The 23,516-nt window shown below is 33.4% G+C and overlaps 1 protein-coding gene and 1 non-coding gene across 6 annotated transcripts in view; both read left to right on the top strand.

Moving 5' to 3' along the window:
• Positions 1 to 23,516, top strand: part of LRRIQ1 (leucine rich repeats and IQ motif containing 1) — a 215,974-nt gene that overhangs the window by 163,622 nt on the left and 28,836 nt on the right. For all 5 annotated transcript variants that reach the window (XM_058741880.1, XM_058741878.1, XM_058741877.1 and 2 more), the window contains 2 exons: positions 11,136 to 11,268; positions 13,540 to 13,600. In XM_058741880.1, the coding sequence (XP_058597863.1) occupies positions 11,136 to 11,268; positions 13,540 to 13,600 (194 nt within the window). The remainder of the gene's footprint in view (positions 1 to 11,135; positions 11,269 to 13,539; positions 13,601 to 23,516) is intronic.
• On the top strand, positions 3,358 to 3,460 carry LOC131484150 (U6 spliceosomal RNA). The gene has a single exon (XR_009248061.1). It is a non-coding gene; the product is annotated as a U6 spliceosomal RNA (small nuclear RNA).

Here is a 23,516-nt window from a genome sequence, read left to right as displayed (position 1 = left end):
GACTATGATGTTTCAGTGTAGGTTCATAGATTGTAACAAATGTACCACTGTGTGGGAAGTGGCAGCATGTTGGTAATGGGGGAAGCTTTGAACATGTAGGGGAAGGGAGTGTATAGAAAAATGTCTCTACCTTCAAATTTTGTTTTAAATGTAAAAGTGATCTAAAAAATGAATGTTATTAATTAATTTTTAAATAATATAAGATAAATATTAAGGAAGTAGCAAAGAGAGGTCAAAAATTCTAAACTATATTGGGAGAATTTTATTATATCTTTTTTAGCAATTTATAGAACAAGCACTCAAAAAATCAGTAAGGACATGGTTTGATAAACCAATTTAATAGCATTTGCTTAAAGGACATATATAAAATACTCAACAACTGGAGAATGTACATTACCCTCATACACATACAGGAAATTTACAAAACTTTAACTTATACTGACCTGAAATGAGGTCTCAGAAATTTCTTAAGGATTGAAATCATGTGCAGTGTGTTTTCTGAATAAAATGTAATAAACCATAAATGAACCATAATAAGATAACCAGATAGTATTTATTTTCTTGAAAATTAAGAAACATCTGAAAAATTCATGAGTCAAAAAATCATAAATATTAAAAAGTAACTTAACAATAAAAAAATCTATGTATTGCAGTATAAAAGCAATAGTTAATACAATTTTTAAAAGTAAAACAATTAATCAATAAAGATACATTTTTTGAAAGAAATTTGATTAACTCCTGGCAAGTCTCATTATGAAAATGAAGGAGAAAGCACAAACAACCATATCAAGAAGGAAAACTGGGACGGATGACAAATGATACAAACTAAAACAGTAGTAAGGGAATATTGTGAACAACCATATGGCAATACATTTGAAAATTTGGAGAAAATGAACAATTCGTAGAAAAATATAATACCCAGACTGACCTTAACTCTAATATTAAACCTAACATTCTAGGCAAGCAACCAGAATGGAAAAAAATTTCAAACTGTGATAGTATTTTTTAAATCATGTGCCAAAGAATGTGTCTCACAAAAGAGGTACAAGACCTTCCCAGGGAAATTGTAGAACTCTATCAAAAAATGTTAAAGAAAAACTATAAGTAAATCTATGAATTGAAAGACTCAATTTCAAAGATTTAAATTCTCCCCAAATTAACAGTGGATACTATGCTCTCTCAATTGAATCCCAAGAGGTATTTATGGACATTGACAAGCAGAATCTAAAAATGTATGGAAAGTCAAAATCCTCAAATAGCCAAAACACATTCAACAAAGATGACTAAATCGAGAGGCCTTGCCAAACACCATAACTTATTATTAATAAGCTCTTATTATAGAGCTGAAGCAAATAGTATTGCATGGTATGGGTGGTACGGTATGGACGGGATGAGATGAGGTAGGATGAGATGGTAATTCCAGGATAGGGTAGGACAGGGTAGAGTAAAATAGTACAGAAAATAGTAACTGATGGAGACCCCTGCATATATGCTTAATTGATATTATAAGACAAATTGCATTCTAAATCAGTGGGGAATAGATAGACTTTCCAATAAATTTTAATAAATTACCTATATTAAAAATTAATTGGGGTGCCTGGGTGGCTCTGTCGGTTAAGCGTCCGACTTCAGCTCAGGTCATGATCTCATGGTCGGTGAGTTCGAGCCCCGTGTCGGGCTCTGTGCTGGCAGCTCAGAGCCTGGAGCCTGCTTTGGATTCTGTGTCTTCCTCTCTCTGTCTCAAAAATAAATAAACATTAAAAAAAATTAATTATGTCCACCTTAAAGAACTAAATATAAGAAGCAAAATCATAAAACTTAACAGAAGACAATGTGGAAGAATATAACATTGGATATGGAATTATTTCTTTAACAATATGCAAAAGTACTGGTCATCTTGATAAATATATTTACATTAAAATTAAGAATCTCTATAAAGCCAAAATGTCATAATAGTAGTGAAACAACCCACAGAGATGGAGAAGGCATTTGCCACACATATAATCAACAAAGTTCCAGAATGTATAATATCCAGAGTGTATAATTCCTAAAAGTCATTAAAATACAAATAGCCTAATAGAAAAAAATAAATAAGAAGCCTTAACATATTTTTCACAAAAGAAGAAATCCAAATAACTTGTGAACATATAAAAAGGTGTTTAGGGGCGCCTGGGTGGCGCAGTCGGTTAAGCGTCCGACTTCAGCCAGGTCACGATCTCGCGGTCCGTGAGTTCAAGCCCCGCGTCAGGCTCTGGGCTGATGGCTCGGAGCCTGGAGCCTGTTTCCGATTCTGTGTCTCCCTCTCTCTCTGCCCCTCCCCCGTTCATGCTCTGTCTCTCTCTGTCCCAAAAATAAAAAAAAAAAAAAAAAAAAAAAGGTGTTTAATCTCATTTTGTAGCAGAGAAATACAAATTAAATCTGCAAAGTTTAAAAAAAAAATCCTAACAAAAATAAGATTTGGAAAACACATAACCAATAGGACTTATATTTTGCTAATTGAAGTATAATTTAGTACAACCATTTGGAAAACGTTACATGTGGTTGACTTGAAGATATCCATTTCATACAGTCCTTCGAATACATTCTTAGATGCTTGCCCTATAGGAATTTGTACAAGGATAGGGCAGTATTTTTCTTAATAACCCAAACTGGAAATAGCCCCTGTGTCTAACAACAATGGAATGGATAAACTCTAATACATCCATACAGTGGAAAACAGTATGGCACTGAAAGGTAATGAATTGCACCTATACACAGCAACATAGATGAATCTCATAAACAATATTGAGCAAACAAACACAAAAGAATAACTACAGAATTGTTGCAAGCAAAGCTATACTATAATGCTTATACATAGGTAGTGAAAATTTTAAGGAAATCAAGAAAGTCAAGGTTATAAACTTTAGCATAGTGGTTATCCCTAAGAGAAGAGACTTTTGAGCAAGACTTCTTGTATGCAAGCAGTGTTCTATTTTTTTTTAAATGATCGGAGATCACATGGAATATGTATTTATATTTTTATTTATAGAATAATTGTAATATATATTAAAGTATATAATTTTATATAAACTATAAATATATATAAACATAAATATTTTGTTTATATATATTTTTGTGTCTATATTTTTATATCATATACTTATATAAATATAAATATAAATATAAATATATAAATAAAATAAAATATATGCAAAATATAAATTTTATATAAAAGAGTTTATATAAAATGTAATTTATATAATATTTATGTATGTATAATTACTTATACACCTTGAAATTGTAAACACCTGCTAAAGCCATACTTTGTGTACATTGTATATTTCACAACAAAATAAAAATGATTAAAAGGAGCTTTCCATGCCCACGTGGCAGCACATATACTAAAATTGGAATGACATAGAGAAGATTAGCATGGCCTACACAAGATGACACGCAAATTCATGAAGTGCTCCATATTTTGCTTTCCTTCCTAATGGTCTATGTCTATGATACACAAAGTGTATCTATGTCTACATAATATGTCTATGATACACAAAGTGACTTGATCAATTGAAGTCCCTTCCAGCTTCAAGCCCCACCCCCAATTTCTCCTCAGAAAAGAGCTTCCACATACCAATATTTATATAAGTAGCTTAAAGCCAAAAATTAATTTTGTAGGGAATACTTGTAATGCCTATCTTGACTTTTTTCCTGACTACAATGTAAGTAGATCAATAATAGTTTCACCTATCTTTTCAATTAAAAATGAAATCAGTGAATAGAGGCCCTTATTCATTTATGAATGAACTTCTGCTAGCTAAAATAAAAATCTGTCTTTCTAAACAAAATATGATGAAAGAAAAAATTTTGCATCAATAAAGTATACACTTAGAAAACTCTTAAATCTTCAGTGTATGGAGATATTTGTTTAAATTATAACCTATGGAAAACAATAAGTTTGGGACCAGGTTTATTAGTCTCTAATATGTTTTTCATTCAAACTATGAAAGAAAATTATTTTTACTTATATTTACTTATTGGTTTTTATAATGCAAGCAATATTTTAATATATATTCAATATTTTATATGATGTTAGCTCTGTAACAGAAGCATATCTGTATTCTTTTTGACAAGTAGAAAAATCGTCACATGCAGAAAACTAATAGTCAATGAGCAATGCATTATGAATGTATTAACATACGTACTATGAGTATTTCTGTTTTGTAGCTATAAAAAAGCAGTGATTATAATGATATAAAAATGTTTAATTGGGTCCATCAAGTCTCTATCATTAGTGTATCAATATAAAACTATTTATTGGCTTCTTTTGAAGTAAAACTAGTAAAGGAAATTAATCATGTACTTGGCCCTCAATTAAGATATATACATAAATGAGTAGAATTAGAGATGTCTTTTTACCAGAGTAGAAGCTTTTAGATACAGCAAGAATCTGAAGTCCAACTATACAAACAAACAAACAAAAAACAGGTGGAAGTAATATTTATGTGGCCCTATGGCCATGATATTTTGAGGGCCAACCTACTTATATCATCAGCCTCTCCTTTATTCCATTGGGTGGGCCCTAGTTTGGATGACCTACTATATTAACACTCCCTGAGGGAGTCTAGATTGGATAGGGGGATATTTTCCAACAGTAATTAAATTGAGAGAGTGAAACAGGAGAGAATCATGTCAATGGAACCTCCTTCATGGTTATTACTGAGCAATTGCTAAAAATTATTTGAAATAACTTGAAATCAATTAGGACTGTGTACCCTTGTTATCTTCTGGAAATTAACTTTTTTTTTTTTTAAAGACACACTAAAATCCTCATATATTATGAAATAAAATACATTAAAAAATACCTGTTACAAGGTTTAGAATTCTGGTAAGGAGGACTCCCTGGACTCCCCCAGAAAATTGTTCTTTCTAGTTTTGTGGTTAATCCTGGAATCTTTCCAGTGACCCCCTGGAACCTTAGTCTTAGCCTGGATTTGAAGACTCCTACAGATAGTCTTACCTCCTGCATAGCTAAGTCTAGGCCCATGGCAACTGAGGTAGCACTAAGACTATGCATAATAGCCTTTAACTTAGGGGTAAAAATAGCAAAATGGCTACAGTAATTAAATCCTTACTATATGTTAGGCATGATATGTATCCAGTTATTTTATATTATTATATATATTTTAAGAGGAAAAAACTGAGGAAGAGAGAAGGTAGATAAATTGCGCAACATCACACAGTTAGTAGGTGAAAAAGCCAACTTATAACATGCAAGATAGATGCTAGCAGATAGATCACTGAGGTGTAGCCTCTCCAATATAGACTGAATTAATTTATTCTATAATCAATTTCTCAAATGTCACAATTCCAGAACCTCTTCTAATGAAAAATTAAGTGGTGTGCCAGATTCATAGGAAACACAGAAAGCAATCTTAGACAATGGCTACCGGGTAGTTCTAAAAACATCCTGTTAACACTTAATATTACTTAGAAATGGGTGAATCTGCCAAAGCCATGACAATGAAGGATGAGCACTTATTTTTCCTTTTACCTCAGGTTCCAATACAGCTTGGCACAGCACTGTTACTGATCCTGTCATTTAAAGCTTTTTTGTTTATCAGGGATTTTTCCATTAATTTTTATTTAAAATATTACATGAAAATATTTTTAACCTTGATTCCTGACATTTTTGTTACCCCGTTAAATTTTGTGCCTGAGGTATTTCATTTGCCCCACTTGACTTACCCTAGTCCCAGCCCTAGTTAACAGCAAACATGGGGACAAATTACACATTAATGTGACTATACATATGACTATATAACTTTATATTGCTCTCGCAGAAGAAAATGAAGGACTACTAGTTTTGTAATATTTGATACTCCACTATAAAGATATTAATGAGATTATATTCAACTGAACATATAAATGGCAAAACATCTCCTTTCTGGTAGAAATATATATTAGTTGAATACAGAAGACCTATTATAAATGGTTAGTAAGCACAACTACATCCACTTTGTGAATGTTTCTGTTATTTCAGAGGGATTCACTTAAATATAGCATTTCTATAATATTGAAAATTGCATCTGCAAAATCTATATATTTTAAAAGATAATTTAGTAACTAACTTTCCTTTGCTTTCTCATAAAGATCGTTCATATACTTTACGTATCACCCAACCCCCCAGACAGAGAAATTTTGAGAATTAATTTAAATGTCAAAAACTAGCAAGTATTTTTCATTCTAGTACTTTTTTTTTAAACCTCCCTGCCATAAAATATAGTGAAATATGTAAAGGAGTGATTAGTGCTGCAGTTAGCCTTTGACCCTTACATACAAATTTGGCTCTATTCCCAAAATTTCTGTTTTTAACGTTTTGCAACAACAATCCTCTTCTTTATTCATGAAATAATTTTCCTTAGTGATCAATTACATATTTATTTAAATATATCATAAAAGAATAGGAATGTTGCTTGTCACACACAAATGGCTCTTAGAGTTACTGGTTTCATGCCAATGCCATCAACTTTCCAACAACAGATTGGATTGGTTAAGGAAGAAGCCATAAACAGCCTATCAACAAGTATTTATACAGATGTTAATGAGTTTAAAATTCTGTTAGTGCCAAACTCCAATTTTATTTGTGCTTTATTCATGAGGTATGATGCAATAACTTCTTTTAATAAACATGTACAGACCACTTATACTTTATAATGGAAACATATTTTTAGTGTTTCCAGCATGAGATACATAGAATCAGCCATTTATCAAAGTTACCAAAAATAGTTCCATTGTATGTAGCATTTTGCTCATCATGTAACTATGTCCTCCAAAAGCTTTTGGTAAAGAGATGAACTCATCTCTATCCATGAAACCAAGAATATTTTTTTATTATATTACTAAGAAAGGCCATTAGGAGAAAAGAAAATAGTCATGGGAAAGTTGCCATATGTATTTAAAATATAAATAATTAGCTTTTTTTGTGTGTCCCAAATGATAATTGAATCTTAATCTCCCTGTGTGTAGGATATTATGATATACTGAAAATTTAGAAAACATTTATTTGAAGCATATGGGTTTAATGAACACTTATTTTTTTCATGAAGAAAAGAATAATATTTCCATTAATTTCAAAAGAGACTTCATTTCTTTTAGTGAGCTTTTTAAAGCTGAACTGATTTCCTCTAGGATTGCATACACTGTGGACATTTTATAAAGTAACCTTATATGATGGAGTAGTTTTTGTTTGTTTGCTTTTTAATTTGCCACCTTTCATTGGCAGTTTTTATCCCAAGCTAATTATGATTTTTGGGGCTGAAGTTTCTACTGTAATGATTAAGTTAATTATATATAGGAATGTGTTATCCTCCACAATGCACAGGTTTATCTACATGCTAAAAATCTAAATCCCAGCTCAACACTTCTCAGGTCACTTATAGAACATTAATCAACTGTGACAATTATCACAGGTATTTATTGAGCACTATCCTACTATGTACCCCTTAAATAGTTTATATATAGTAGGAAAAACAGACACATGAATAGGAAAGGAAAATATAACATAATAAATGCTATCATGGAGTCTTTATAGGAACCTTTGGAGAACATCTCCAAGTTAACTTGAATAGGAAATATAGTGCTGACAGATCAAGGACTTACCCCAAAGAATATAATTTCCAAACTGAGACCTGAAGACAAATCAAAAACAAGATTGGCAAAGTGGGTAATCTGAAGCATAGGTCTATAGGCAAAAGAAACCATTTTGAGTAATTATAATATTTTTGAGTGATTGAGGCAAGAATCTAACATGTGTCTGAAGGTATATGCATGGCTTGTATGCCATGCAAAAAATAAAAATAAAAAAATGAACTTAATCCAAGGGCAATGGAGAATCAGGAGTTTAACCTATGAAGCAGCAAAATTAGATTTATGTTTTAGCAAGGCCATTTGCAGCATGGAGATAGGTATACGGGAGCAAGACCAAAACAAATTGACCAGTGAAAAGGCTGTTAGAGTAATTCAGAAGAAATGATGGTAGCCTGATACAAAATAGTAGCAACAGGAATCCAGGAAATTTGACAGATTGAAAAGAATTTAAGAGGTAAAGTATTCAGTTGTAGGTTGAGGAAGAATGCTGGTTCAGTATGACTCTGGTCTCTGATTTATACATTGACAATGGTGGTACCATTTGGGGAATTTGGAAAAAGTGGAATAATACACGAGTTCAGCTTTTTTACATACTCAGTTTAAATTATCTGTGCAATGTCTAAATGGCAAAGCTTTGGATGGATACATGTGTCAAAAGGAGATCATGAAAATGATTGAAGAACTTGGATGAATATCCTCATACAGGAAAATTATAGCCTAAGAAAAAAAAAATGGGGCCAAGATCAAACCCAAGAAGAATCCTGAGATTGGAAGGGATGGCAAGGGCAGAGGAGCCCTTGAAGGAGATTGGGGTTTAGAAAAAGTCAGAGAAAAAACAAGGAGAATGTAATGAAACAAAATACAAAGGAAATAAGACTTCAAATTAATGAAGCAAGACCCAAAGAAGTAGGAAAGGAGAGGAGGTAAAAGGTTTCAGTTTCTGCAGGCAGAATGGTGCCTCTTCTACAACGGAAAGGTTTTACTGAGCAGCCTGACTAATGACAAGCATCCATTAAGTTATCCATATCACCATTATTCTTCTTATGCAAGATACTAAAAACAGAACTTCCTCTGCAAGTTTAAAAGAGTTAATTGTCTTTTCTTCTTCTCAGTGACAGGAGTAATCCTGAAATAGTTTAACCAAAACAAAATCAATTTCTTCAGTATATGAATTGCAGTATCTTCAAGTACATCCAGCCAACTTCACCAACATACTTGTTCTGTTTCTTACACTGAGCACACGCCAATCTACCAATCTATGCCTTAGGGTTAGAATGGTTAATATGAATTGGGCCCTTACAGTGAAATCTCTCATCTTTACTCAGGACTGTTGTTTAGAACTTTGGCTGAGGTCTGATGTGAAACCACTTAGGATTTATGGAGTGTTATTGTAGAGCTGAGGAAAACTTTCCAAAATGAGTACTTTAAAAAGTGACTATTGCAAGTATATGTCATTATTTAAAAAACCGGAAAGACACAGATAATTTTTTGTATTTTAGCTAAAAGCACAATTAAAAAAAAGCAAATAAAAATAAAAAAATAAAAGTACAATTGTTACACAAAGATTCTCCACATACCAAGAGTGATAAGGTTCTAGCTATAGGCTCAGTTGATTATCAGTGGTCACTGAGTCCTCACTACTTTCTATCACTGCCCTTACAGGCCCAACATCTGGTTTGGTTAACCAAGAAAGGCTGATAAAAAGTTCGGACTCTGCTGGAGAAAAGACTTAACGCTGTACAGTAACTGGAAGTGATAATGCCAAAAGTTCCCTTTGTTTGAGTCTCCCGTATAGTTTCTACATACCTATATGGTCAGTTACCAGAATGGTGTCTCCTCATGGATTCAACGGTCAGCTCTCTCATGGCAAGCGATTGCTCCTCCAATATAGCAAACATGGAGAGGTTGACTTAAGCTCAGGAAGCAAGAGATAGGGCCTTTTAGAAACATAAGGTGGGGGGGCGCCTGGGTGGCGCAGTCGGTTAAGCGTCCGACTTCAGCCAGGTCACGATCTCGCGGTCCGTGAGTTCGAGCCCCGCGTCAGGCTCTGGGCTGATGGCTCGGAGCCTGGAGCCTGTTTCCGATTCTGTGTCTCCCTCTCTCTCTGCCCCTCCCCCGTTCATGCTCTGTCTCTCTCTGTCCCAAAAATAAATAAAAAAAAAAAAAAAAAAAAAAGAAACATAAGTTGGCATGAGAAGCAACAGCAAGTTAACTTCACTAAGTTCACATAGTTTAGAGAAATAAACACCTTGATTTTTAGCTTTCCTGAGAAGTGGCCACCCTATCTTTTTGAATTGAAAACTAGAGTCATTTCGCCAATTTCAACAGCAACTTTTAAGGAAAAAAGACATGATAGGTATTTCATCCTCAACATGCAGAATGACAAATGTATGTATGAGTGTGTGTGCCACATGCATCAAGCATTTGTGGTTGGCCTTGTGTCATGCTTCATTTGTTTTCCAAACAACTTGCAAATAAATATAAGGTGACTTTCTGTGTGCAAAGATCTACACTGAATTAATAAGATAACATTTTAAATATTGGGTTTTAAATTATAGAATTCTTGTTAGCTTGATTACCAGGAGTTAGTTTTTAAGAAGTACCTTTCTCTGGTGTACTGTCAATCAAACTACAAAGCTAACAAGTCCCTAAATATGGTAATGGCTCAAAAAAAGATCAAGTCTATGGAGGAAGGGTCTAAAACAGCAGGTGTTTGGAGTAGTTCTGAAATGCATACCATTGACGTAGTAGTAACATCCACAGATTAAAACAAACAAACGAACAAAAAAACAAACACAAATGTATAAATGTTATATTTGAATATAAAGGTTGGATTTTTAATTTTCTTTTTTCTTTTCCTTTACTATTTTCATTGTTTCCTTGTATTCTTACCTTATATAAATTTCTCCTCTTGCATATTCCCATATCCATTTACATTGTTATGCTTCCCACCTCCTTTTTTGAAATAGCTACTATGGCATAAGCACAGGTTCCCTAAACCTCGTATTATTATATTCCAAGCTTAAAATATTGCATTAGCTTACACAAACCAAGCTGAGTTTTATGCAAAATTAAAACTCTGTTTCAAATACCCTCAATATAATTTATGAATTCTACATACGTATAAAGTTAGTATAAGAACAATTGACTTTAAAATAAGCCTGAAAAAACATCATAATGGACAGATATTCTTTTCATACTAGAATTGTACTCTACCAAATTTGATCTTTGTATTTTTAATGTAAAAACTAAAAAACAAGTCCTATAAAATGTTGGCTACAATGAAACATTTTCTTTTTTTTTTTTTTTAAGATAGATGGGTTTGAAACTCAAGCAGGAAAATTACTGAAGTGACTGACATTTTTCTTACAGATGACCTGACTCCCATGAATTAATCCTTTTTTTTCCCTTTCTTTCTTTTGATAAAATTGTTTGCCTAGACTGAACTACTTGGCCAAAATTTGATCTCTTTAAATAACAAATAAAATTTCCATATTTTTCCCCAGGTAAGGAAGAAGAATTTATCTACAAGGATGCCACTGCAAATGAAAAATTAGAAAGGAGTAAAGAATACACATACCAATGGCTTCACACACAGGTTGGGATTCATGAAACAACTAGTTCCAGAAATATGAAATGGTGAGGTCATTTCCTTTAAATTAGATTTTTGTATTGTAAACACATCTTGAAAAGTGAAACCTAGGTTAATTGTGCTAAAACAAACATGACTTTATAGCCAAAGGCCAATACATCACGTTGCCAGGTTGTAAAAGGCCTCTTACATAGAATAGATTTAATCACTTTTTATATTTTTTACCCTAAAATGTTTGAGAACTCTGTTTCTGTAATTCTTAAAACTAAGAGATGAACCACACAAATGATTCTACTGTATAAAGTTAAATGCATGGTATCCATTAACTGTTTAAATATCATATGTATTGGAGGTGGTATTTTATTTTGTGTCCTTTTTATGTTTGGCAGTTAAAATTATAGTTCAACACTGCTGCTGCTGCTTTACCAGTAGTATAACTAATTTTCAAGGATGTCTCCATGCTACAGTTTCCTCTTTTATAGTAGATGATAATATGTTATCTATCTCACAGGATAGAGGTGAGCTCACAAGGTGGAGAATATCAGTATATATTCTCAATAAACACATCCTTTAACAATAAACAAGATACCTTGAATCTAATAGGTAATTAATTTTTGTTACATTAATGTACATATTAGTTTGCTAGGACCTTTGTAACGAAATACCATAAATTGTGTGGCTTAAACAGCAGAGATTTACTTTCTCACAGTTCTGGAAGCTATAAGTTCAAGATTAAGGAGTCAGCAGGTTTGGTTTCTTTGAAGGTCAGTCTTCATGGTTTGTAGGTGGCCACCTTCTCACTGTGCCCTCACGTCATCATCCTTCATTCTCTTTGTGTTTTAATCTCCTGTTTTTATAAGGACACTGGTCATATGGGATTGGAGCCTACCAATATGAACTCATTTTACTGTAATTACCTCTTTCAAGGCTCTATCTCCAAATATATCACATTATGAAGTATTGAGGGTTAGTACTTCAACATATGAATTCTGATGAAACAAAATTCAGCTCACAGCAATTTAGTATAAACCACTGAACCAAAAGTTATAGGAAAATAATAAAAGTCCAGAGATAATATTTTGGAAAATATTTTCAAGACTTTTGTTTAACTACATGTGTCCAGAAAAAGAATTTAAAAAGTGCTATTATAAACACTTACTAAATATATAAATCAATATTGAATCTAAATGTAGCTGACACTTTGGAAATGTTTCCAGGCATTATAGTAACTATTTAAATGACTAACAAAAGACAAACAAAATCCTACAATCATGAGGGTTAACCCTTAATTTAGAAGCGAGTTAAAATATGTTAAAAAAAATGAAATCTTTTTGTAATATATATAAATTGAAATGTTCATGTGGTCAATTCTATCCATATAATTCCTTTAAAAATATGGAAAAGGGAGTGAGGAATGAAAGTGAAATTAAAACAATATTTTATAATTTGGATTATTTTGTCCTATTTCATTGTGAGCAAAGAAAATAGGAATAAATCAATCAACATTTGAGAACATTAAGTATTATAATTAATGCAAGCACAATTTCTTTTACGTTGGTGTTAATTTAATGTAATTCATAAGATGGCATCCTTAAAACTATAAACAAATATAGTGTAACTTATAGTTTATCATCGATCTTAATCAGATATAAGAGGTATTATTCAGAGATTTTTAAAGTATTAGGATAGATAAGGTGAAAAATATTAGCAAAATGTTTCAGGATATATTTTAGACATATTTAAACACTTAACAATATCCTTTACCCCTAAATAAGTTATATTTAAACACATGATATAACAGGAAATTGTTCATAGGTTTTCTCTCTTGAAAATATATAAAGGAATAAGTAGATACTCTGAGAGAAATGTCAATATTCTAGTTTTAAACAGAAATGAATTGTGAGCATTAGTATAATTCTTTAAACACATTACAGATATTTTAAAAATAAGAACCTTTGCCTTTCTCATAACACAAATAAGATATATAAGTAAAAGTAAATAAAATATTTATATGTTCTATAATTTATTAACTATCATTGGTACTTTCAAATTTTTGCCCTTTATACCTATTTGTGTTTGGCAAAGAAGAGTGGCATTAAAGTGGTGTTTAGAAATTTAAATTTTATGACAAATTGAATTTTCAAATGACTATGGAAAGACACATTTGTATATATGTTTGCATACAGCCCAATTTAATAAAACTATTATTTCCACTTTGTAAATTACTGATTCCTCCCAAACTTTTCACGGGGCATTTCTTTAATTTTCTTCCTCTACATTTATATAATAATATGATTTTTGTTTTTGTCACTCTGCAGCAAACACTTCTTGCCTGAGTTAGATCCAGATATACTTAACGGTGGAAGAGTTCAGCTTGTGGTAAGAAATGTGTTTAAAGTTACAAAAAAATGTTGTAGACACTAATCCTTAGTAAATGGCACTTTAAAATACGTCCATAATTAGTGTAAATTATGAAAATATCACAACTCTATTTGGGGAGATCTCAAAATACTGTATATTAAAATAATAACCTGTAATAATATGTTTTCTTGACTTGTAATATAACTTTCAAATCTGATTAAAATCTTGATTCTATATGACAGATTTTAAAATATTAGCATACTGCCACATTTAAAATAATATTACTATGAATAGGAATTACATAATGAACTTATTTACTTGAATATTTTAAAAGAATAGGATACTGAGGGAAACATAAAAATACCCTCACAAGTTGGAAAATCAAACCAGATAAAAATTAACAAGTAATTGTGACTCAGCCACTCTAAGTAATGAAATAAAAGGTATTGGAACTTTAGGAACAACCAAGTTTTAAACATGGTGACCAGAGTGTAAGACTCTAGACAGTATAACTATATGTGCATTGCAAAAGTCAATTGGGCTATACGCTATCAGAAGGAAGACTATGTTAACAGAAGGAGAATGGCAAATATGGAGTCTAGAGAAATGGAGCCCACAAAACAAGCAATTGTCAGTATGTTTCCAAAAGTTTCCAGAGAAGAGGGTACCCTAACCAATGACAGAAGTGTGTGGTCTCTTTGGCAGGTGAAAATGGATGCATTAGGTGACCCTAACTTTATGACACCTTTCATTTATAGCAACCTATTAATACTCCTTGCACAGATTCTACATTCACCAAAAAAACTAAATATAATTTAGCTTGCCAAATAGCACTTAGCATAAAAAGATAATGCACTTTCTGATGGAACCTAGTATGATGGTATCAAGAGCAGTTATAGTCACCATTCTTATGAACAACTCATTCAAGGAGTTTTCCTGAAAAGGGAGCAAAATTAGGGCAACAGCTAAAATTAATGTGTTATGAAAATATTTATAGAATCTATACATAAATTTAAAATAATCATTAAGCAAATATTTTCTTGCATTTTAATAGAGACTCCTCTGGCAGAGTGGCATGTTGATTGCCCTAGGAAAATTGATACTTCAAGCTATGAACACCATGCATATTACTAACAATTGAGGACAGATTGTTGAGTTGCCACTTGGGAGGAAGAATGTCATGATAAAGAAAGTGATTTTATATTTAATCATTATACTTCCTAAAATTAATGAAAACAGACTGGGTAGATCACTAATCAAAATGGTTCTATGAGAGTAATGCTCTGACTTTAATCTCTCTCCTCCTATATATATCCCACTGTATTGCACTATGTTCAAATATGTCACAAATACATATCAATGATAAATGCTTTTCTGATATTGAAGAGGTACAGGTGAACACAAAACAAGGTAAATGGTAGTATATAAGAAACACAGTTTTTGTTTGTTTTTGTTTTTTTGTAAACAGAGATAGGAGAAGGGTTAACTAAGGACTTACATCAAAAGGATACTGGACTAATTGAAGGCCCAGAGCAGAAAGACTCTTGCAGAGTCTTGGGAACATACTGGGGAATGTGCCGATAATTGCACAACTGGGACCAGACCATAACTAAGAAGAAAATTAAAAAACAAATCAGCAATGGCTACCACTAAAATCCTTAAGACATAAGGAAAACACTCATAATAGAAGGACAGACAATCATGAAACAAAGTGATCAAATTTTAATTAGAACAAATCAGTAAATCAGCCTACTATAAATTCTGAATATATAAAATATTACCATTGAAATAAACTCTGCACTGGACACCATAAAAGAGAGACTTAGTGAATTGAAAGATGATCTACAGAGGAATAGTAATTAGATTGACAGCTGACATTATAGCAGAACTAATTCATACCAAAAGGCAGTGGAATTACTTCTTAATAATAAAGATTGCTATAAATATTATCCAAAATACTCTTCACTAACTTTCAGGAGAAATAATGCAATATAATCCAATACTCAAATTCTGGGTTTTGAGGAAGCTAATAAGTAACATCTCTGTCTTCCAAACAAGATCAAAGCATTTTATGTGGCAGACAGGATTGAGAAAAATGAAAACAAGATATCACTTTACTTATTTCCAAATACATATCAGAAGGCATGTCATAGATTTAGACAATTGCTAATTAAGTTTATTCCCCCAAAACTCCAGGATTTTTCTGCAGAAGGTGGTCTTAGTTCCCCCAGAAAACATATTCTGAGATTCTTGTATTTGAGTGCAGGACATTCGTTGGGGAAGGCTTTCAGAAACGACTCCCTTGAGTGGTGAAAGAAACAGGATTGAGCAGAGGGAAAAGATAAAATGCAATAGAGTTGCAGCAGGAGAAGGGAGCCCCAGTGGTAAGAAGGCCCTTTTAAATTGTGTTAGCATATGAGGTAAGAAGATCAGGCTTTTACGCTACTGCATCTCCTCAGAAGAGGCTTTGGCTTAGGCAGGGCAACCATCTTTAGCTAAGGACAATTTCCAGAGATGTATTCAGCTGAGAGCCCATAGGCTTCAACTTTCTCAGCAACTGGAAGAATCTGATTCAGTTGTTACATGTGAGATATGATAATACCCAGTATACTGACCAAGTTTATCATCCATAGATGCAACAACTTAGCACCTAAAATGTGTCAACTGTCTCCAAATAAATCTATAAAATTGCAAATCTATCAATTTGCAAATCTGTAGAGCTGCTTGTTTTAGGAAGCTGAAAAATCTCATTCTACAGATTTTTTTTCCCTAATGTTTATTTATTTTTGAGACAGAGAGGGAGACAGAGCATGAGCAGGGAGGGCAGAGAGCAAGAGGGAGACACAGAATCCACAGCAGGCTCCAGGCTCTGAGCTGTCAGCACAGATAGTGACGCAGGACTCGAACTTATCAACTGGGAGATCATGACCTGAGCTAAAGTTGGTCACTCAACCAACTGAGCCACCCAGATGCCCCTGAAGAATCTCATTCTAAAATGCGTATTAATGAATAACAGCCCAATATTATGTAAATCAACTTTGAAAAAGGAAAGCTAACTTGCATCACAAGATATAAAGACTTAATATAAAACTAAACTTTATGGTACAAATATACCAATGGATATAAATAGTTTAGAAGTAGACCTGTGACTGTATAGAAAAATATATGATAAAGATGAGAAAGTTCAAAATTTTTAGTACACAGAATTCAGTAAATTAGCATTAAGAAACCATATTCAAATGGAACATAAACCGTATTCAAATGGAATTTAGAAGATTTGAAGTCTCAAATGTGAAAAGTGAAGTTATAAAACTGACCAAATAAAATAATTAAGAATATATTTGCAACTTATCAGTAAATAAAGACTCTTTTAAAAGATACAAATGATACAAATTATATGGCAAATAAAATTGATTGACTTGACTATGTTAAATTAAATATTACTTCCTATGAAAGATTTTATGGAAAAAGTTAACAGACAGATTACAGATATGGACAAACTATTTTCATTGCCTAAAAGTAACAATAGCTTAATATCCATATAAAAAGTAAGCTTCTGCAAATAAACAATATAAAGTCAGGTAACCTAATGAAAAAAAAGTATATACATACAATAGAAAATGTGTATATAGACAGTTTACAGAGTTTATGCCTAAATGCATAAATGTACATAAAGAGGTGCTCAGTTATATGACCAGAGAGATAAAAATTAAAACTAAGAAGTTGCATGACTATCCTCATCAGAATGGCAAACATTAGAATGTTGGGTAATGCAAAGTGCTATTAATGATGTGGAGACACTGATGTACAGCTCATGAAAATAAAAGCTGGTACAGTTATTTTGTAAAGAAATCTGTCAGAATTTATTAAAATAGTTCCTTGTATGCTCTATCAGATATTAGCAGCAAACTTTAGAAAACTTTACTTAAAAATAGTCTATTTACCGGGATGCCTGGGTGGCTCAGTCAGTTAAGCGATTTCAGCTAAGGTCACAATCTCATGGTTTGTGAGTTTGAGCCCCATGTTGGACTGTAAGCTGACAGCACAGAGGAATTCTCTGTCTCCCTCTCTCTCTACCCCAACCCCGACTTGTGCTCTCTCTCACTCTTAAAATAAACAAATAAAGATTTTAAAAATTAAAAAAATATATTCTATTTACCACAATGTAAAAACATAAAATATTTAAGAATAAATGTTAACATTAAGATGTTCAAAGATCCTATAATGGTAACCACCAAATATTGCTTTAAAAATTTCAAAAAAATATACCACACTCATGCATAGATTCAAATTGTAAGATGTCAATTCTCAACAATCTATAAATTCAGTAGACTCTTAGAAAGATTTTTAGTAGAAATGGACAAATTATAAAATGTGGAAATGCGAAAGACCTACAATAGTCAATACAGTCTTGAAAAATAAGACTCACAGTACCTGATCTCAAGACTTTCTATAAAGTCCCAGTAATCAAGACTATCTGTTATGTGAATAAAGACAGAAAAATCAATTAATAGAAAATAATAGTCCCAAAAATACCACACTTACAAGGTTAGTTGATTTTGCTTAAAGGTACTAAAGCAATTAACAGAGGGAAAAAATAATATTTTTCTCAACAAATAGTGCTGAACCCCTGTATATCTACAAGGAATATGAATCTTGATTGCTACTTCACACTTTAAAAACCAATTTGAGGGGTGCCTGGGTGGCTCAGTCGGTTAAGTGGCCGACTTCGGCTCAGGTCATGATCTCGCGGTCCATGAGTTCGAGCCCCGCGTCGGGCTCTGTGCTGACAGCTCAGAGCCTGGAGCCTGTTTCAGATTCTGTGTCTCCCTCTCTCTCTCTGACCCTCCCCCGTTCATGCTCTGTCTCTCTGTCTCAAAACTAAATAAACGTTAAAAAAAAAGAAAAAAAAAGAAAAAAAAAACCAATTTGAGGTGAATTATGGGCCCAGATGTAAATGCTAAAATTATAAAACTTCTCTGGGCACCTGGGTAGCTCCATTGGTTAAGCATCCAACTTCAGCTCAGGTCGTGATCTCGTGGTTCATGAGTTAGAGTCCCACATCGGGCTCTGTGCTGATAGCTTGGAGCCTGGAGCTCGCTTCGGATTCTGTGTCTCCCTCTCTCTCTGCTCTTTCCCTGCTTGCACTCTGTCTCTCTCCCTTTCTCAAAAATGAATTAACATTTAAAAAATGTTAACTATAAAACTCATCAAAGAAAACAGCAGGGTATTTTCATCTCCTGATACATACAGCAACATAAGTGAATACCGAAAACAATATAGTGAGTGAAAAAAGCCAGACACGTTAAGAGTATATACTGTATGATTGTATTTATATTAAGTTCAAGAGCAGAGAAAACTAACCTGTCCATGGTGAAAGAAATCAGAACAGTTGCTGCTTCTGAGGATAAATTACTGGAAAGAGGTATGAAGGAACCATTTGGTAGTTACATTAGTCAGGGGTCGTCAGAGAAACAGAATCAATAAGATACCTATATCCATATCTATATCTATATCTATATTTGCCTATATCTAATATGTAAATTCATGTTTAAAATCTCTTTGTGTATATAGAACCTACAATAGCCAAAGCAATCTTGAAAAAGAACAGTAAGAAGTGTCACACTACCTGATTTCAAGACTTTCAGACTTGGCCTGAAACTTACAACATTGACCCTCTGGAATTTATAAATATATTCTGTATTTATTATAATAGATTATATATTATTTATTATAATAATAATAAATATTATTATTTAATAATATAATAAATTACATATAATTTATTTTAAGGAACTAGTTCATTTGATTATAGAGGCTAAGAAGTCCCATGGGCTGCATGCTGGAGAGCCAGGAGAGCCTGGGAGCATAGTTCCAGTCGGAGCTGAAGGCCTGAGAACCAGGAGAACCGATGGTAGAGGTTCTAGTCTAAGTCTATATGCCTGATGGCTCAAAGGGCTGATAGTGTCAGATCCAGTCCAAGTATAAAGGCCTAAGAACCAGAAATGCCAATTGTGTAAGTTCTGGTCTCAAGAGAAGACAGACAGTCCAGCTCCATCTGTCAAACAGAGAGAGTGAATTCTCCCTTCCTCCACTTTTCTGTCCTATTTAGGCCCGCAGTGGATTAGGTGATGCCAGAGAGGACAATCTGGTATACTTTGTCCACCCATTCATATGCTAACATCATCCAGAAGCACCCTCACAGACACATTCAGAAGTAATGATTAACCAAATGTCTAGGTACTATATGGCCTAGTCAAGTCGTTAAGTGAAATTAACCATCATGGTAGTCATCTGTAAAAAATAATTAAATTGAACAGTGTAATTAGAAAACGAACAAAGGGCTTGAATAGATACTTCATATAAGAGGCTTTTTAGAGAGAAATAAGCACATGAAAAGATGTTAAACATTGTTAATCACTAGGAAAATTGTTAAAGTGACTATATAATATTAATATTAATATCTTAATAAGGTCTTTGGTTTAGTAATGGTATGGTACCAATGTAAATTTCCTGGTTTTATGAATCCCCCCTTGCTTATATATCATTGGGCAAACTGGCTGGAAGTTATACAGGGAACTCTCAGTACCAATTTTTACAACTTCTGTAGGAATTTTAAGTTACTTCAACATAAAAATTTTGAAAATGATTGAGCTTCATGTTTAAAGTCTGTGCATTTCATTGCATGTAAATTATAGGTGTATAAACCATTTAAAGTGTCTTCCATGCCCACATATGTTATATAATGAGGCCTCTGCCTCATATGAGAAAGGGGATTTGTGCAAGATGATAATGTCTATAAATGGAGGGGTAAAATAAATGAACCAAATCTAGATCTTACAAATATAATAGTGAAAAATAAGCAAGTTGCAGAAAATAATATTCTAAAATTTTTGAATACTTTTATAAGATAGGTTATAAGTGAACTTTGCTTTATATATTTTATTTCTCTTGGGGTGGCTTAGTCAGTTAAGCAGCTGATGATATCAGCTCAGGTCATAATCTAACAGTTTGTGGGTTTGAGTCCCACATTGGGCTCTGTGCTGACAGTGTGGAGCCTGCTTAGAATTCTGTCCCCCTCTCTCTTCCCCTCCCCCATTTGCTATCTCTCTCTCAAAATAAACTTAAAAAAATAAATTTTATATCTCTTGTTATGTTATTTTAAAAAATGTTTATTTATTTATTTATTTATTTATTTATTTATTTATTTATTTATTTATTTATTTTGAGAGAGAGAGCTAGCAGGGGGAGGAGCAGAGAGAGAAACGAACGAGAATCCCAAGCAGGCTCTGCACTGATAATGTGGGCACCATCTCATGAACCCTGAGATCATGACCTGAGCCAAAATCAAGAGCCACACACTTAACTGACTGAGCGCCCTTATTTCTCTTTTAAAAAATAATCTAGGGGGCGGCTGGGTGGCGCAGTCGGTTAAGCGTCCGACTTCAGCCAGGTCACGATCTTGCGGTCTGTGAGTTCGAGCCCCGCGTCGGGCTCTGGGCTGATGGCTCGGAGCCTGGAGCCTGTTTCCGATTCTGTGTCTCCCTCTTTCTCTGCCCCTCCCCCGTTCATGCTCTGTCTCTCTCTGTCCCAAAAATAAATAAAAAAAAAAAACGTTGAAAAAAAAAATAATCTAGGGTGCCTGGGTGGCTCAGTTGGTTGAGCCTCTGACTCTGTTTCGGTTCAGGTCATGGTCTCATGGTTTCACAGGTTCAAGCTCCACATGAGACTCTGCATTGACAACTCAGAGTTTGCTTGGCATTCTCTCTCCTTCTCTCTCTGCCCCTCCCCCACTTGTGCTGTCTCTGTCTCTCTCAAAATAAATAAACTTAACATCTAGATAATAAGGAAAAAATATTTTTATGTGTGCAGTTTAGTATGTCTTAACTTATAATATGTTAAAAATAAATATTTAATAAAATATTGTTTATGAAAAAAAGAAGAAAGAGGAATTCCCTGTTCTTTATTAGATGTGAGAGATTCTCTGTTTGTAATTAATTTGCATGAGTTGGAGGTGAATCAGGCTCCAGATGCTTAGAAGTAGTGTTCAAAAGGAGCTCCTGGGTTACTCAGCCTGTTAAGCATTGCACTTTGGCTCAGGTCATGATCTCACTGTTCTTGAGTTTGAGCCCCATGTCCAGCTCTGTGCTGACAGCTCAGAGCCTGGAGCCTGTGTCTCCCTATCTCTCTGCCCCTTTCCCGCTTGTGCTCTGTCTCTGTCTCTCTCTCAAAAATAAACATCATTAATTTTTTTTAAAAGTCATGTTCACATATTCATGCTCCTCATTTTATTGTGAAAATATGGAGAAAAAAATGTTACAAATCTTGCAGGTAGGGGCCACATAAATGCACCCAGTTCAGAAAACAAAGACGTATGAGAGTTTTGCAAAATTACTATTTAAAAAATATTTGCCATTGAATTGCACATAAGAATATTCTTATCTAACCTTGACTCAAAACAGTTTATTGTGTTATAACCATACAAAGTGTCTAATATTACAGTGTTTTAGAATTAAGTATACATTTTTTTGTAGAATAAGAAAATCATGGGCAGTCCTATTAAGTTTTTAAGTATATCCATTCTGCATGATATAGAAGAAAATAAATAGAGAAATAATAAAGAAAGGTCAGTTAAAGGAAGAATAATGTTCAATTTAAAAGGCAATGTTTTCAGAAAGAGAATCTGAATATTGATGCATATGTGGCTCTCAGATGCACTGCTGGACCTTTCACTAACCCCTTTATAAAACATATGGGTTTGTATTTTAAGCTGCCACGTGGCACTATTGTGAAATTGTGTATTCCTGTTAAGTTTCACTTCTAAATTTGATTCCTTGTTTTAAGGAATATAACCCAGTTAGTAACTGACATTAATTATTTTCTTCTTTGGAAGAAACAATCTTTTGGGTGTTAATGGTTAGATGGTAATGGGATTTATGGAAGGCATGTGTTCTCACATATTTTCTTGACATGTAGGTATGATCATATTTGGAGGATGGGTGGGATTTCTTTTTTCTTTTAATTTTTTTAATGTTATATATTTTTGAGAGAGAGAGAGATCAGGGGAGGGGCAGAAAGAGAGAGGGAGACACAGAATCCAAAACAGGCTCCAGGCTCTGAGTTGTCAGCACAAAGCCTGACACAGGGCTCGAACTCACGAACCATGAGATCATGACCTGAGCTGAAGTCGGACGCTCAACCAACTGAGCCTTTTTTTTTTTTTTTTTTTTTTAGTGTTTAGGAGGAGGTATTTCTACTTTCTAAATAGGTATGTGAAATTATGTCATCAAATTGAAGCAAATAAAACCTGGTTTTAAAATCTTGAATCTTGTAGTTAAAGCCTCCTTAGCTAGCAGGAGGGTCTTTAAGTGGTTAACATGTTTTTCCTTGTTTTTTAACTGATCTCACCAGAACTGTAGTATTCATTGGTACTTCCCCCTTATTCCTAACTGGTTCTTTTTTTAGTAAAGTTTTATTTGTTTATTTTTGAGAGAGAAAGAAAGAGAGGGAAAGAACAAGTGGGGGAGAGACATAGAGAAAGGGGGACAGAGGATTCAAAGCAGGCTCCACGCAGACAGCAGAGAGCCTGATGATGTGGATCTTGAACCCACAAACCGGGAAATCATGACCTGAGCTGAAGGCAGCCACTTAACTGACAGAGCCACCCAGGTGCCCTATGACTGGTTCTTTCTAAGTCTGAGTACTGATGGAGCTATACTAATGGAAATATTAGATACATACTTTTGTACACTAATTGAGATAAATTTAGAAAGAATGTATAATATTTTTCATACTAATCACAGGTATAAGTTAGAAGCCAATTGTTATTTATTTCATTTTTCAACAGTTTTCTACTGTGGTCTTTTGACAATGCAATTGTATCACTTAGCCAGGTACATCAAAAAGTGACTGACATAGAATGGTGTCTATTCAT

This window comes from Neofelis nebulosa, chromosome 8 (genome assembly GCF_028018385.1).
Source record: "Neofelis nebulosa isolate mNeoNeb1 chromosome 8, mNeoNeb1.pri, whole genome shotgun sequence".
NCBI classification, from domain to species: Eukaryota; Metazoa; Chordata; class Mammalia; order Carnivora; family Felidae; genus Neofelis; species Neofelis nebulosa.
This window is presented reverse-complemented; position numbering and strand designations above follow the sequence as displayed.